At 38.5% G+C, this 15,519-nt stretch overlaps 1 protein-coding gene across 1 annotated transcript; it reads left to right on the top strand.

Moving 5' to 3' along the window:
• Positions 1 to 4,642: 4,642 nt before the first annotated feature.
• On the top strand, positions 4,643 to 15,040 carry LOC128737409 (protein SCAI). Its single transcript, XM_053832038.1, has 10 exons — positions 4,643 to 4,923; positions 4,989 to 5,219; positions 5,287 to 5,409; positions 13,483 to 13,611; positions 13,675 to 13,814; positions 13,877 to 14,065; positions 14,128 to 14,326; positions 14,396 to 14,457; positions 14,535 to 14,735; positions 14,796 to 15,040. The coding sequence occupies exons 1-10, from the start codon at positions 4,643 to 4,645 to the stop codon at positions 15,038 to 15,040; spliced, it is 1,800 nt and encodes a 599-aa protein (XP_053688013.1).
• Positions 15,041 to 15,519: the final 479 nt, after the last annotated feature.

Genomic DNA, 15,519 nt, shown 5'->3' with positions numbered 1-15,519 from the left:
TTATCTACTAGAAGAGCGTATGTTGATGATATTTCAGAAAAACCGGTTGTCGATGAGAATATAGTCGATTTTGTTCAAGGTTCGTTGGTCACGTGATTTCCTGGAGGTCTTATGAATATCTTTACTGGGAGAGAAGGTGCTTTTAATTTCTAGTGCTCGAAAGCCTGCAAAGTTGGTGCATCGCTGGCCTCTATCGTTCGTGGCAGAGTGCAAGCTATGGGGCTCGATCACCGGTCGTCTATACATCGCTTCCTGCCGATCTCCGATGACGGTTTTGATGTCCTGTGGCGAGCAGCTGTCGTACGTTGCCTACAGCTGCGCAAAGAACGCTTCCTTTTCGTCGTTAGGTCTACCTTCATATGGACAGTGCACGGTTATGATGGTGTACTTGAAGAAACGGCGGTTGATCTTCAACATACGCATCCTCTCGTTGATCACCTTCCAGTCCATTTCGCGATCCTGCATTCCCATCACTACGAAGCCCGTCATCACGCAGGAAATGCAGTGATCTGTAGCTCCAAGGCGACATCCATTTAGTACGTCACGCAAATTTTGACCAAAATCAACCCCCCCCCCCCCCTTCCCCCCTTTTCACATTTTGTTACACATTCATGACCCCCCCTGAGAAAGTACGTCACGTCATGACAACTCCCGCCCCCACCCCTCCTTCTCAACTATACATTCCAATCTTTTTATTTTAAGCTTTCAATATAATTCACTTCAATCAATTCATTGAATAACAAAAATGAACTTCAACAAATAAAAAACGGACAATTTTCGAGCTAATAAGTCATTCATTCACGGATTTTGAAGAAGATTTTCAATTGCTGTGATCGGATATGCTTCAGAAGTCGCTGATATGTCGTCGATTAATGTTTCGCGCATATCCACATCCTTTACATCTATTCACTCAAATTCGTGGGAAACATTGCCATTGGTCTCTGGTAGCATCTCGTAGCCCCTCAGGAGTTCGTGCGACTGCTATTTGCGGTTGCAGAAATCTTTTAGGCAGGACGGTACTCAAGGAGCTCTTCAGTAATGTACAACATATTCTGTAAAACCTTCATGGAGAGTTCATACCAGAAGAATAAGCAAGCAAAGCCATGGGTAATCGTCCTTAAGAACTGGACCCTTCTTTTTCGACACTTTTCGCAGCCGATTATTAGATTACAGGAAAATTACAGACTAGTGCAAAGATCCCATTGTCTCTATAAGCAGCACCGCTCAAGACTCGAACATACGGCGACTGGCTTGTTAGGCCAGCATAGTGCCCCGTAGCTAACAGGGCGGGCTGCTCCAACTAATTTTTTTTTTCAAGTGACGTCACATAACTTCATACCCCTCCTCCTCCCTACGTCACAAATCGTCACGATTAGGTCAACACCCCCTCCCCCTATAACCGTGACGTACTTTATGGATGGTTTCTCATTTTAGTTAAACACTCTGAAACCAACGCTGTCGTGAGCCGCTCCTGGTCTGAAGTGTAGGCACTCATTGGGTTGAGTAAACGCCAAGCTGTCAAGAACCTCTCAGGGTTGATAATACTATTCACAAGAGCGCCTCCTTCCCTGTCGGTATACGTGCTTAATTTCCCCAGAGGTTGGTTACCCGATCTCCACTACGATAGCTCGTATCCCTGCTGGTATCAGGAAAAGGCATAGATAGGAGTTGCTGAATAATATGCTGTAAGCCATTGCACAATGAGCAAAAATGAGTTCGTAATCCCTATAATCAGAAGCCGCTGGTTTGGATACTTACAAGAAACCTAACTCTATGTAAAAACCTGATTTAATCCACCTAGTGGTGAAAGGAACCTTTGTTATACGGTCTTACTTGCTATTTGAGATATAAATCGACACGTCTTCGGAAAATAATTCATCTATTGGTTAACGTTGCATTGTGCGTTGGTTTACATAAAATTTTTGAAAATTGAATAAGTTTACAAAATTTGAACAAAATAGAAGTACTTATAAATTTTGACAGTTCCTTTTCTCGTGAAATTGCTGAGTAAGTTGTTACTAATGTGGATAAGTGCAAGTAAATGTAAGTTGTAAGAAGAAATATTATTCTTTCACATATACATTGCGTAGTAGAAGTCTAGCTTATAGGTTTTTGAACTATGCATAATTTCCTGTAATGCCATTTTATTCACATCAATAAAGTTTTCGTGAATAAATTTCATCAATTTTTAGTGACCTTCGGTTACTCACGCTGTTGTATTTTGTACAACATGTGGAGGTTTTTGAATGCCATATTGTTATATAGTTACAAATCATTGTTTAACTAACGTATGTTCTTCAATAAACTTGTTATGAGCAAAACGTCAGAATTATTCGATGCATTAATACTTTAAATTGTTAGGGAAACATCAGCATAAACCGACAAAAAATCACAGGAACGAAGCAAACAGCATGTGAGGTATACCGCATTTGGCCTCAACTGGCATTTTCTCTCGTTTCTTCATATAGAAAAATGGTGTCTGTATGCAGCAAAACTATCAGCAAATGTAAAATGTTTAAAATGTGTCCGTCTGTCGGTAGTCAAATAATTCGGAATCAAAATTAGGGTGTTTTTTAGATTCAAAGTTCTACAGATCCTAAACAAGCAGACATAGAGGTATACTATATTCAGTGAAGTTGTGTATTTTTACTATTTGTACAACGTTGTAATACATGAAAACGTCATACAACAATTACAAAAAGAGCTGAAATAGAAAAACTGATTTTACAAATGCATTTTACAATAAATAAGATTTCTCTATCTTCGCTGAAGAGACAGAAGGTTACTGTCTTCAGCAAAATTTCTTGTAATAATATGCTCTAAAACATTGCAGAACACATCAATGTGTTAATAAATAAATAACAAATAACATCAATGTGTTATATTGAAACTGAAGAAAAATAATTTTTTTATTTTACTTTTAGGGGAATTAGTTAAAATTTAAATTCTACCAGACGATAGAACATTCAATTTCAAAAAACTCTTCCAAAGGTTTGATAAACTTAAAACCAAGTTTTCCTAGTCAAAACTCTAGTGCGCACGTTTTCTTTGATTTTGGGCTATTGTGCGCGCGAGTAACTGTGTTACAAAAGTTAGCGCGAGTGTTCGAGGGTTAATATCTTTTGACCGGAAAAACCAATTCTTATGAAATTTTGCATATATATTCGTAGTGCCAAACCTCTCGTTTGACATTAAAATAATTGAAATTAGGCAAATTAACTTGGTTAAAATCATTATAAATTCTAGTTAATTTTGGTGTGGTGAATACGGTTGCTCATAACTTTCAAACTAAACATCTAATCAAAAAACAATTCAATAGTGATCTATCCGGCTATATTACCCTTCAAATAAAACTAATAACGCATAAATCGGTTTGGCCATCTCTGAGAAACAGGCGATCATTTGGACCTTGTCAAAACTGGTTTTTTAAGCGTAACTTTTAAACTGCATATTTGTTTTTGATGAAACCTGGTAGAAAGTTTAGCGATAGCAATAGCTTTCATTTGGTACTAAGATCATTCAAATTGGTTGTGTAGTTCCGGAAAAAACCGTGTCACGTTGTTTTCACATTTTTGCCTATAACTTTTAAATGAAACATCGTACCATGAAACAACTGAATTGGTGATATACTAGGCATAAATACCGTTCAAACAAAAGTAATAGCGGATGAATCGGTTCAGCCATCTTCGAGAAACAGGCGATAGAAAATGAGCTGCACACACATACATACACACACACACACACACACACACATACAGACATTGCTCAATTCGTCGAACCCTATCGATTGGTATAAGACACTTGAGCCTCCGGGCCTTGGTTCTATTTCGCGTTTTTCGACCAATTTCTAAACCTTTGTTATATAGTATAACAAAGGTAAAAATGCAAAGAATCGATTGGTGATAGTCCCATCTTGCGCAGACCTTGAGACCTTTGGCCTATTATCCCAAAAAATCATGGCAAAAGTCAATTACCCAAGGAACATTTTTGTTATATAGCAGCTTATCAAACGCTTATTTCATTGCTTTTAGCTATACAATAGTTGAATAAGCTACTCTTAAACAAAACTGTATGTTGGGTAAACAGTATAAAAACTTATTTGCCGCCAGTGAAATAAACTCAAATAACTTCCAAATGTTGTAAAACATCAGAGGAATCAAATCCCATCCAATCCATACTGAGCGAAATGTAAGAATAGTCCATTTTGCCCAGTGCATCCCTACATACATAGTAAAACCATGATTATCTTGTAAGATTTCAAACCAACGGCTTCTAATTATTGAGATTACGAGCTCATTTTTGCCCATTGTCCATTGTGGGGTCTATGTCATATCGATGGATATGCGAGGCACTGACGTTACGCATTATCCAGCCGTTCACCAGATAGAGTTCATCAGACTCAGCGGCGTGATGAATAATAGGAACTAAGTCCGTCCACAGGCGTGTGTTTTTGTTATATAGAAATTTCCGGGGAGGAAAATAGATGAATAGAAGTGGTTGAGGCAAAAAGGAAAGATTGGACACTTAGCTAGTGTTCGAAAAAATCGTGAATGTATATTTTAGAATTAAACTAGGCAATTGCACTAACATATCTTGTTCCGTTTCCCATTTCCAGATAGCTTACAAATGAACATCTGACGGCATGGTTAAAATGGCCTCAACCGAAGAGCAAGATAGGAAAATAGTACTGGAGTTCTGCCACCTGTTGGAGAAGTCGAAGCAGCTGTTCAACGGCCTGCGCGATCTTCCACAGTACGGACACCGGCAGTGGCAGGCGTACTTTGGGCGCACCTTCGACGTGTACACGAAGCTGTGGAAGTTCCAGCAGCAACATAGATTAGTTCTAGATTCTAAGTACGGTTTAAAGCGATGGCAAATCGGTGAAATAGCTAGTAAAATCGGACAACTCTACTATCATTACTAGTGAGATTGCTAATAGTAGACGGTATGATAAACAAATTGATAATCTTTTACATTTTCCATTGCAGTCTTAGGACGAGTGAAACAAATTATCTAAATGAGGCATATTCGTTTTATGCCGCGATCAGGGGACGTGCGTACTACTCCCGAGCAATCAAGGAAGACCGACCGGATCTGATGGTTAAGAAATTACGTTACTATGCTAGATTTATTGTTGTTTGTTTACTGTTGAAAAAGATGAAGTTAGTGAGAGAACTAGTAATGGAGTTAGAGCGGCAGATACAAGAGTACACGACGACGTAAGTGAAACTGCTTTGGTTCCGGGAAAAAAAACTCGGATGGAACGTAATGATTTTACTCCCGTAGGTACGAGCCGGAGGATCAACTGGAGTGGTCGCTGGTGCTGGACGAAATCAAGGGATTCATCAAGGCGGAAGCGGCCGTTGCGGTGCTGCACGCCGACTCGAACCCGATCATTCTGTCGCACAGGTTAGTTGTTTGGCAGTGAGCAGTATGTAGTATAGATTAGGCCCGTGCTTCCGATTATTATTGTTCTCTATTTCCTTTTCCGTTTCTGTGATTTCTGTTTTCGTTATGATCAGTTTGGTGGATTTTATATTCTACATTTGACGAATCAAAAAAAAAAGAAAAATCGGAGCAAGTATTTCTTCATACTGACAGGATTTAATTTTCAGATCTAGGATTGTGACTGGTTAAACATTTTTTGACAATTATTCAATTTTTGCTATTCTCATTAACCCTTGTAAAGAAAGCCAGGATTCAAATACTCAACACATGAAAAAAATATTTTATGAATGACTGATTCGACACTCGTAGAGTCGTAGTACGTACTTCATAATTACGATCTTTAGAATATGATCTTGAAGGGCGGACCCGATTCTGTCCCGCAACGTTGGAATACAGTAAATCGACCGACCTCTTTCTAGATATTTTGGAGCGTTGGGTTTTTAGGACTAGTTATATAGTAATAACTGGAAGGCCTTTAGAACTCCAATCGAGACGACGTTGTGACATCAACAAACCAAAATAGTTAAAGATGAAACTTCTCCTAGTAGAATATAGAAGAAACGTTTCATCTTTCTCTACCAAGACGCATTTCCAAGCAAACTAAAGCTCAGTTTTACTATTGAGGACTCAATTTTAAATAAAAATACTTAAAAGAAATACTTGCTCCGCTCAATTTGGTACGTTTTTTAAAGCTGGGTAATCTATGAAAAAATGTTTTATGGTATTCTCTCGAGTTTTTCTTTTCCTTTAAAGCATTTAATATCAAATTTGGCAATTTATTAAAAAGTAAAACATTTTAAAGTAAACTGATGATGTCTAGTTTTTCAACAAAGCAACAAACTTTTTTTCATAGATTACCCAACTTGCAACTACACCTTCGTTTGATGTTGAAATTACAGAACGCAATCGATTTGGCTCAAAAAATTATTGTTATTATTACTATAATAAATGGTTCGTTATTTCACAACATCACGAATAAAGAGATGGTCAAAATTTTCGCAAACTTGCAAGACTAGCTAGACAAATTCGGCTTTGAAGGTATTGTGAATTGGCGACGTTGATTGGCTTTGGAAACAAAATTTTTTATCAAGCGTAAACTCTCGAAGAGAATATTAGCTGTAAGCTTATCGGTAGAATCATTGGTTGTGTTGTACATAATTCGTGAATGTTAATTTAGTTTTTTCTTATATTAGTATTTTAGTTACCGTAATATGTAAAAAAATATTTTTTTCATCATTATTGTTTTTGTCATTCGCCTTCCGAATTTCCGGAAAGGTTAGATTATTTTGTTTTTCGTTATGTTTTGCTATCGCTGTATCTCTATACTCACATATCTTCCAATCTATACTACAGAACACTTCACTTGAAAAGTAAAATGAAACGACTATATATGTTTGCATTACCTTTGTTGCATTACTCTAGGTTTCTTTCTATCGGAGTGTGTTAGTTTTTCCTTTTGCTTTCGATCTATATTCTGATTGGCCATTTTAGCTCTTTTTAATTGTAGCTGCTTTGTTCTATTTTTCTCAACCAAGAAGAATGTACCCTCCAGAGCAAATTAGTTATAAGGATATTTTAGTTTTAAGTCCGTACGAGCAAAGTTAGGCTGTGTTCATTGTGGATTGCTCCATCAGCGAAAGACGCTTGCTCGTACGCTTCTAGATGCTTAAGTGATTTTAGTTTAAGATTAAGACGTGGAAAATTGGCCCGTTCATTCATTTGCTCATTAGCCTCATTGAATCATCAAATCTTCTCACGTGGTCAAACACCAAACATCCCACGCGCTCAAGTTTGATTTGATAGTTTTGTTTTTGTTTTCTCTGAACAATCCTCCTAACATATATAGTGTGTTTGTGGTGCCATGTGGTAAAACCGCGAAAGACGAAACCATTTTACCTTGTATTGTTTCTGGTCCTTGCTTATGTGTCGTGGTGATTGCTCGTGTAAAACTGCTGCCACCGGTTTCGAAAACGGTGCCGTCTTATTGTGAGTGTTGTGAAAAATCCGCGCTGGGCAGCTAGGCTCCAGCAAAATCTTTTGTTAATGCATCTTGTGTACATAAACTAGCAGCGGCTCAATAGCGAAAACAAAAATAGTATGCATGGACGAATTTTGATTCTGAATGAAATAAGAACTACAACTTTTTCATAGCTTCGTAATACATTTGAGAGACTTTTCAATGTATGAGTATATAACTAAAAACATAAAAGAAAAGTAAAGACTAAGAAAATCAAAAAATAAATAAATAAAAATATTGAAAATGATGAATTAATATGATAGAACATTAGGCAGATTTGTGAAAGAACGCACCGCACTGCGAGTTGTGCTAAAATGTTCTGCTCTGCTCATAACAAAGCATGCTCCCGGTTTCGATGCATTTTGCCGAAACGCTACTAAATAACGGGTGGCAACTAAAATTTTGGAATTTTTTTCTCAAGCTGTCAAAAAAGACAAAAATACATGAAGAAAATCTGATTTACCGAAATTAAAGAAACATTATCCATTGTTGAAAACAAATTAGTGTACATTTGAAATCGGTCCGTAATCGGCTGTTCGGCGAAGCTTTCGTTTGACGTCGAAACAGGAGCGTTGTACGTCCGTCATGTCAACTTTGCGAATGCATCTCTTGATTCTACCAATCAACTGTTTGCAATTCGTGGCTCTCCAGTTATTTTTGTACACCAAGGAACTCAAAATCCCGAAGAAATCTTCGATTGGCCGCACTGAGAGAGATTTTTCGGGTCGCGGTTTTTGGGTAAAAATAGCATCGAATGGGTATTCTGGAACGATTGAGTTTTTCTTTGGCGTAATGCGACGATGCTCTATCCGGCCAAAACACGTATTGTCCATGTGCATGATGTTTTTGTAGAAACGGGATCAAAATTTTCTGGTGCATCTTAATTGATAGCCAATCCAGAGGGCTTGTTGTTAAAGGAACGAGAAAGAGTACGATGTCCTTCTGCGTCCACAATTTTGGCTGGTCTTCCACTACCTTACTTGCGAATAGTTGTTGGGCGTATTAGGATATGGTAAACAGTCGAAGCCACAACATATTTGCTTTTTAAATGTTGTACCGTATACTTTTTGCCGAGATTTCTGTTGCAGTTCGTAGAAGTGTACAACGCTCTCCCGAAATGCTTCTTGTTTCGACGTCATTTTTAGCGAAACTGGGCAAGCATAAACAAAACAAAAAAGATTAACAAAAAGAGGACAGAGAGAGCTAACACATACATACACTCATTTTTCTCTGAGCTCGTTGTTGCCGCAAAAATTCCAAAATTTTAGTTGCCACCCTTTATGACTTAAATTTGGTACGGTGCTATATGTATTCGGGGCTTCACAATCAGCTGTTAGTGCTATCACTATTGCGGGGCTGGTGCTACGATCCTATTGAATCTTACAGCTTCTCCTAGTCAAGATTTAAACCAACTTGTTAGACAAGGGTCGTACCTCGAGGCCAACTAGAAGGCTAATAGAACAAATAAAGAAGGCAAATTAGAAACAAAAAATGCAAAATCATAAACTAACAATGGAAAATCAATAATTTTAATTTTTATTTTTAGAAATCAATAATGAAAAATGAACAGAAAATATAAAAAATAAAATAAAGAAAAAGGAAAAATAAAAATTGAAATTCCAACTTCCAAATTCTAGATTTTAAATTGCAGATTCCTATTCAAAATTTCAAATTCCAATTCAAAATTTCAATTCTAAATTCTAAAATCTAAATTCAAATTTCTAAATTTCTAAATTTAAAGTTTAAATTTTAAAGTAAAGTTCAAATTTTAAAATTCAAAAAATAAATAAAACTAAAAACGCATGAAAGATTGAAGATAAAACAAGAAATATAAAAGAATGTAAGGGATAGGAAAGATAAGATATGAAATAGATAAGCGAAGCAAATGATAAGAGATGTAAAACACAAAAGATAAAAAATGAAAAACAAAAGACGAAACACGGAGAACGAAAGACGATAAACGGAAGTCGAAAGATGAAAGACGAAAGGCGACTGATGATCGGTGAAAGGCGAGATACGAAAGACTACAGACAAAAGATGAAAGACGAAAGACGGAGAACGAAAGACTGAAGATAGAAGTAGAAAGACAAAAGATGAAGAACGAAAGATGGAAGACGAAAGACGAAGAACAAAAGACTAAAGACGAAAGATAAAAGACGAAGAATGAAAGAAGAGGGATGGAAATCGAAATACGAATATAGAATATGAAAGACGGAAGATAAGTGACAAAGAACGAATGACTAAAGACAAGATAGTTTAAAGTTTTTAATTTTGGACGAAATACGATAGATGAAACACGAAACACGGAAGTCGAAAGACGATAGACGGAGAACGAAAGATGAAAGACAAAAGACGGAACAAGAAAAACGGAAGACGAAGAACGAAAAATTAAAGACGAAAGATGGAGAACGAAAGACGAATGACGGTAGTCAAAAGCCGTAAGATGAAATACGAAAGACGAAGGATGGAAAAAAGACTGAGAACGAAAGATGGAAGGCAGAAGTCTAAATACAAAAAACAGGGCTCGAAAGACGAAAGACGAATAATGAAAAACGAAAGATAAAAGACGGATGGCGAAAGACGAAAGATTGCAGATGCAAAACGAAAACAAAAGACGAGGAAGAAAGACTACAGACGAAAGATGAAAAACGAAAGACGAAAAACGGAAGTCGAAAGATGAAAGACTGAAGTCGAAAGCTGAAAGACGGAGGACGAAAGACGAAGAGTGGAAGTCGAAAGACGAATGACGGCATTCAAAAGCCGTAAGACGAAAGACTAGATACGAAAGACGGAGGATTAAGAATAAAAGACTGACAACGAAAGATGGAAGGTCTAAATACAAAAAAAAACGGAGCTCGAAAGACGAAAGACGAATAATGAAAGACGAAAGATAAAAGACGGATGTCGAAAGACGAAAGACTACTGATGGAAAACAAAAACAAAAGATGAAGAAAAAAAAATAAAGGAAAAACGAAAGTCGAAAGATGAAAGACGAAAGACTAAGGTCGAAAGAGGGAAGAAGAAAGACGGAGAATGAATGATGAAAGACGGAAGTCAAAAGACGAAAGACGGAAGCCGAAAGACGGCTAATTAAAGGCGAATGGCGGAAATCGAAAGACGGAAGCCGAAAGACGAAGAACGAAAGACTAAAGCTGAAAGACGAAAGACGGAGAACGAAAGACGAAGGATAGAAGTCGAAACACGAAAGAAGGAGAATGAAAGACGATAGACGGAAGCCAAAAAATGAAAGATGAATACGAACGACGAAAGACCGTGAACGAAAGATGGAAGACGAAAGACAGAAGTATAAATACGAATGACGGTGCACGAAAGAAATAAGACGAAAGATGAAAGACGGATGACGAAAGTTTACAGACGGAAGACGAAAACAAAAGAAGAGGAAAGAAAAGCTAGGGATGAAAAACGAAAGATGAAAGGCGAAAAAAAGAAGGCGGAAAATGAAAGATGTACAACGAAGGCTACAAACAAAAGACTAAAAACGAAAGACGGAAGTCGAAACATAAAAAACGGAAAATGGATGACGAAAGACGGATTTTTAAAGACGAAAGAAGGAGAACGAAGTTGAATGATGAAAGACGAAGAACGAAACATAGACGACAGATGAAAGACGACGAACGAAAGACAAAAAACGGAGGTTGAAAGACGGACATCGAATGACGGATAATGAAATATGAAAGTCGAAAGACTTACTTAAGACTTAAGACTTAAGGCAAAACACGAAAGATGAAAGACTAATGACGCAATACGGAGAACAAAAGATAGAAAACAAAAAACAGAAGATGGAGAACGAAAGACGAAAGGCGGAGAACGAAAGACGAAAGGCGGAGAAAGAAAGATGAAAAACGAATGTCGAAATACGAAAGACACAGAATGGAAGACGGAAGTCGAAATATGAAAAACGGAGAATGAAAGACTAAAGACGAAAGACTAAAGACGAAAGATGAAAGACAAAAAACGAGAAAGGATAGACGAAAGTCGAAATATGAAAGACGGTGAAACGAAATACGGAACACGGAAGTGGAAAGACGAAAGACTAAAGCCGAAAGACGCAGAACGAAAGACGAAGAACGAGAGCCCAAAGACGAAAGTCGAAAGAGGAAAGACGGAAGACTAAAGACTGAAGGTAAAAGATAACAGAGGAAGATAAAAATTTAGGCTGTTTGTGATTTTGAGAGGAACATTTAAAAAATTCGATTCTTCTTCGAAGTCTTTGCACTTTGCGTTACTTGTTGATATATAGGGGAGAGGGGATCATGAAATGCTTCGTAAAAAGTTTATCAAATAAAAAGCACAAATTTATTTTTTGCAGATTGAACATCATTTAAGCCGCTATAAACCGCACGCCGACTCTCACCTTGATATATTTGATTAACTCCGATCAGCATGTGTTAAAGTATACAATTTGAAATCAGAATTCTAATTAGACATTCGAAGCTGACTTAAAATAAAAACTAAACTAAGTCGATTATTATAATTAATTATGCGATTTTTATTTAATGTTGTGAAATAAGGGGGCAAGTTTGGTAAACGTTATGACTAGCGTTATCTTTTGGGCTTGGAAAGTAATTTTACTTTCAAAGTAGAAACAAAGGATGTGCAAAGTTGCACCAGTTCACTGACATGAAATAATTTTTTATCGTTTGGTTCCTGTGCACAATTAATGCATCATCTAAGCTAACAAATAGCAACTCTGAGCTTTATTTATATTTTGAACTTGGAGAAAAAACGATGAATTCGTGTTGTTACTTCCAATATGGTGCGACTTGCAGGTTGCAGCACTTTTAAAATAGATAATTATCATAATAGACAGTATGTACAAAGTAAGTTTGCATCTGTACGATGTTATTTTGTATACTGCCATCTCCAGAAAAAATAAAATTGTGAAAAATTCCACGTGCCCTGAAACGGCAATTTGGAGAGCGCCGACATGCTGCATTTTCACCGAATATCTACACGGCGGGCTACACTTTGTATTATAGGAAAGGGTAAAGCAGTTCAGAATGCAACAGTTTTCATACAAAACTATCAACTACCAATGAGATGAATATCAAGGTGAAGAAGAAACTAATTTCTATAATATAAAGACTCTTAATATGTTCCTCATTACACTTTTATTTTCTCGAATAAATATCGAACTGCCAGAAATAACCAAGTTGCACAGCAGAATTGGATGAAATAATGTGTTCGTATTTTGATGTCGATGGACCTACCAAAAACTTTTAATTTTAATTTTAATTTCTAATGCCACTGCCATACATAAATTATAATCGATTATAATATAAATTATAATATAATATTATAATATAAATTATAATCGATGAAAGCATATAAATTCAGTTTTCGTTGTCGACGTTGAACAAAGAATTGGACATTTAACTTGAAGAAAGCAAATCTAACAATTTTATTCATAATCAGAATTCGTCAGAATCAGAAGCATACTAGCGAATATCAGTTGAAAGATGCATGTCCCATAAAGAACAAGCGACCAATAAGGTCGCTTTTCCCCAGCTTTTATATAAACCTTCCTAATTTCTAGTTCATTACCCACCAAAACCAAAACCTAGTCGATGTAATACCTTTGCTCAAAAGTCACTTTAAACACATTGGCGGCCATGTCATGTATTACTTTTTCAAAAAACTTTTCCTTTCACTTTTCGCCGATACCTTCAAGTAACAAGCCGTACATTCAAAGTTTTTCCATCTCCTTTCTCTCACTCAATGAAGAGACGAGTGCTGTCCGGCTCCCTTCTGCTGATCACTCTCTTCTCATTGGATCTCACTTGTTCACTGTTGCACAGTTCATTGCACATTGTTCTCTACATACCAACATTTAGCCATACACACATATCTACACACACACACTGACAGCCACACGCAGACATTTACACCGTCATACACCATGGAGTTCACCGATACTCGAAAGCACGGGCCATTCGTCTTTCGCTGTGGAACAGAGTGACTCCACGTGTGTTGACCCGAAGCGGTTCTGGTTCTAGGTTAAGTCCCCTGACGACGCCGCCGTGCGAGCGGACGCCGCACATGACGCTCAGCCTGCAGGAGATACTGATTGTGGGGTCCGCCTGCGAGCAGGCCAAGTTTTCCGAGCTCACGATGGATATGTTTAGGTGGGTTGTCACCGTGAATGCGTGCGTCATAACTTGCTTTAACCTGATTTGTTTTCTGGACAGAATGTTACAAACCTTGGAACGGGAGCCAACGGAAACGATACATCCCCTAACAGGACATCCGATGAGTACGCATGGCGGTCCTCACGATGCCAGTCCTGCCGCCAGTAGAATGCCACCGTATGGTGTACCAGGGTCCAAAGGTCGGTGCTGCTGAGGAAATGACACCTAATCCCGGTACTAATAGTTTGTGGTGTTTTCATAGGATACGTGGAGAACGGAGATCGTCGCGGAATGCGTGATAACCCTCACAAGTATCTGCTCTACAAACCGTCGCTCAGTCAACTGATGGTGTTTCTATCGAGTGGATTTAAAGAACTGCCCCCAGGAGGTGCCCTACTGCTATACATGTCTGCCGATGGGTGTTTCTCGACTACGAAACATCCGCAAGATTGTAAGTACACCTGTCAAGGAAGAATAGCAGCACCCGATCTACTCTTCTTCTATGATTCGCAGATGGTTACGAGCTGGGAGGATTAGCAACAAGTGTTAAACGTGATGCGGTCGAAGGAGGACTTGCGGTACGGGGAAAATCCAGCGCAGGTTACAAAGAACCACACTGTCTCTATCCGGGAGATTTGTATCCATACACTCGTAGACCGTTGTTCATAATAATCGACTCGGATAATTCGTTTGTGTTCCAGCACATACCAAGGTATGAATTGGTTCGGTTGGTTTTTTGTCCAGTCGATCTGCAGAGTTATGGTCGATTGTTTTCTTTCAGATACTTTGGTCAACCACTTGTGATATTGATGTCACCGCAAGACGTTCCGGCGAATTTTCAAGGTATGAGTAAGTAGCGTTTCCGAGGGGCTTCTACGGTGAAACCGGGCGGTAATTGGATTTTTTTTGGTTATTTTCAGATATGCAACATCATGGTTCCCTGTTTACTTTATTCCTGCATTCACCGATGACGGCTTTATGCTACATTTGTAATGTTGGCGATGTTCCCATCCATCATTGGGAACGGTGTCAGAACTATGTTGATCGGTTTGTGACGGAGGCTTCTCGGCTTGTTACCCGTTGTCGGATGGATGAAATTGAACAGGGAATCGGTTACATAGGTGCGTTGAATGCCGAATACGTTCGTACGGCATGGTCAATAAGTACTATAATTTTTGCAGATTCGTCTTACGTGCAATTCTTTGGGGACGATTTCCTACGCACGCTGATTCTTCGATTTGTGTTCTGTGACGTCACGTTGCGGTTGCATCGCGGTTTCCGCGGTAGACATCAGCGACCACGTTGTGAACCACCACTGCCGGCTGCGGAACTGTTGGAACATCCATCGTTAGGCCACATCATACTGCAACTGGCGTCAGCGTTAGACGTCAGAGGTCATTTCGTCGAGGGTCCGGAAGGCGATTGATGGAGGAGGTCATCCGACCAGAATGTCGCTGACCGTATCCGCAATAGACGTATTGGTAAGCTACCGTTGTTGCTACTTACTCTGCCAGCCGGTACAACTCGAGACCGACGATCGCACCAGCCGACGACCGGTAAGCGCAGCATCTTCGTTGCACATCTAGTAATGGAATGGGCGAAGACTGTAGTCATACTGGCACTCGTCGTTAGTTTAGTGGCAGATGGTAGCGGTGATCGCGTGATATGTTGTCTCGAGATGCAATACTACGCTAGAGCGCTTTCTATGATTTATGCATAGTTGGATATCACAAGCAAAAAAAGGGTGATTACGGACGAGTCGGAGACTACCGAGCACTGGAACAGAATATATCGGATGCTTTGTTACTATTTCTATTTATTTTATGTCTGTTTACAGCTTTTTACGCTACTTGTTGTTACTTATGAACTATAATAGAACAGAAGGCAGGCGGAAATCGTATTACG

The sequence above is a fragment of the Sabethes cyaneus genome, chromosome 2 (genome assembly GCF_943734655.1).
Source record: "Sabethes cyaneus chromosome 2, idSabCyanKW18_F2, whole genome shotgun sequence".
NCBI classification, from domain to species: Eukaryota; Metazoa; Arthropoda; class Insecta; order Diptera; family Culicidae; genus Sabethes; species Sabethes cyaneus.
This window is presented reverse-complemented; position numbering and strand designations above follow the sequence as displayed.

Coding starts and splice junctions, on each gene's coding strand:
- LOC128737409 (XM_053832038.1), top strand. CDS start 4,643: ATGGTTAAAATGGCCTCAACCGAAGAGCAAGATAGGAAAATAGTACTG. Junction 13,612..13,674: donor CTCACGATGGATATGTTTAG/GTGGGTTGTCAC, acceptor TTTTCTGGACAG/AATGTTACAAACCTTGGAAC. Junction 14,066..14,127: donor TACGAAACATCCGCAAGATT/GTAAGTACACCT, acceptor TATGATTCGCAG/ATGGTTACGAGCTGGGAGGA.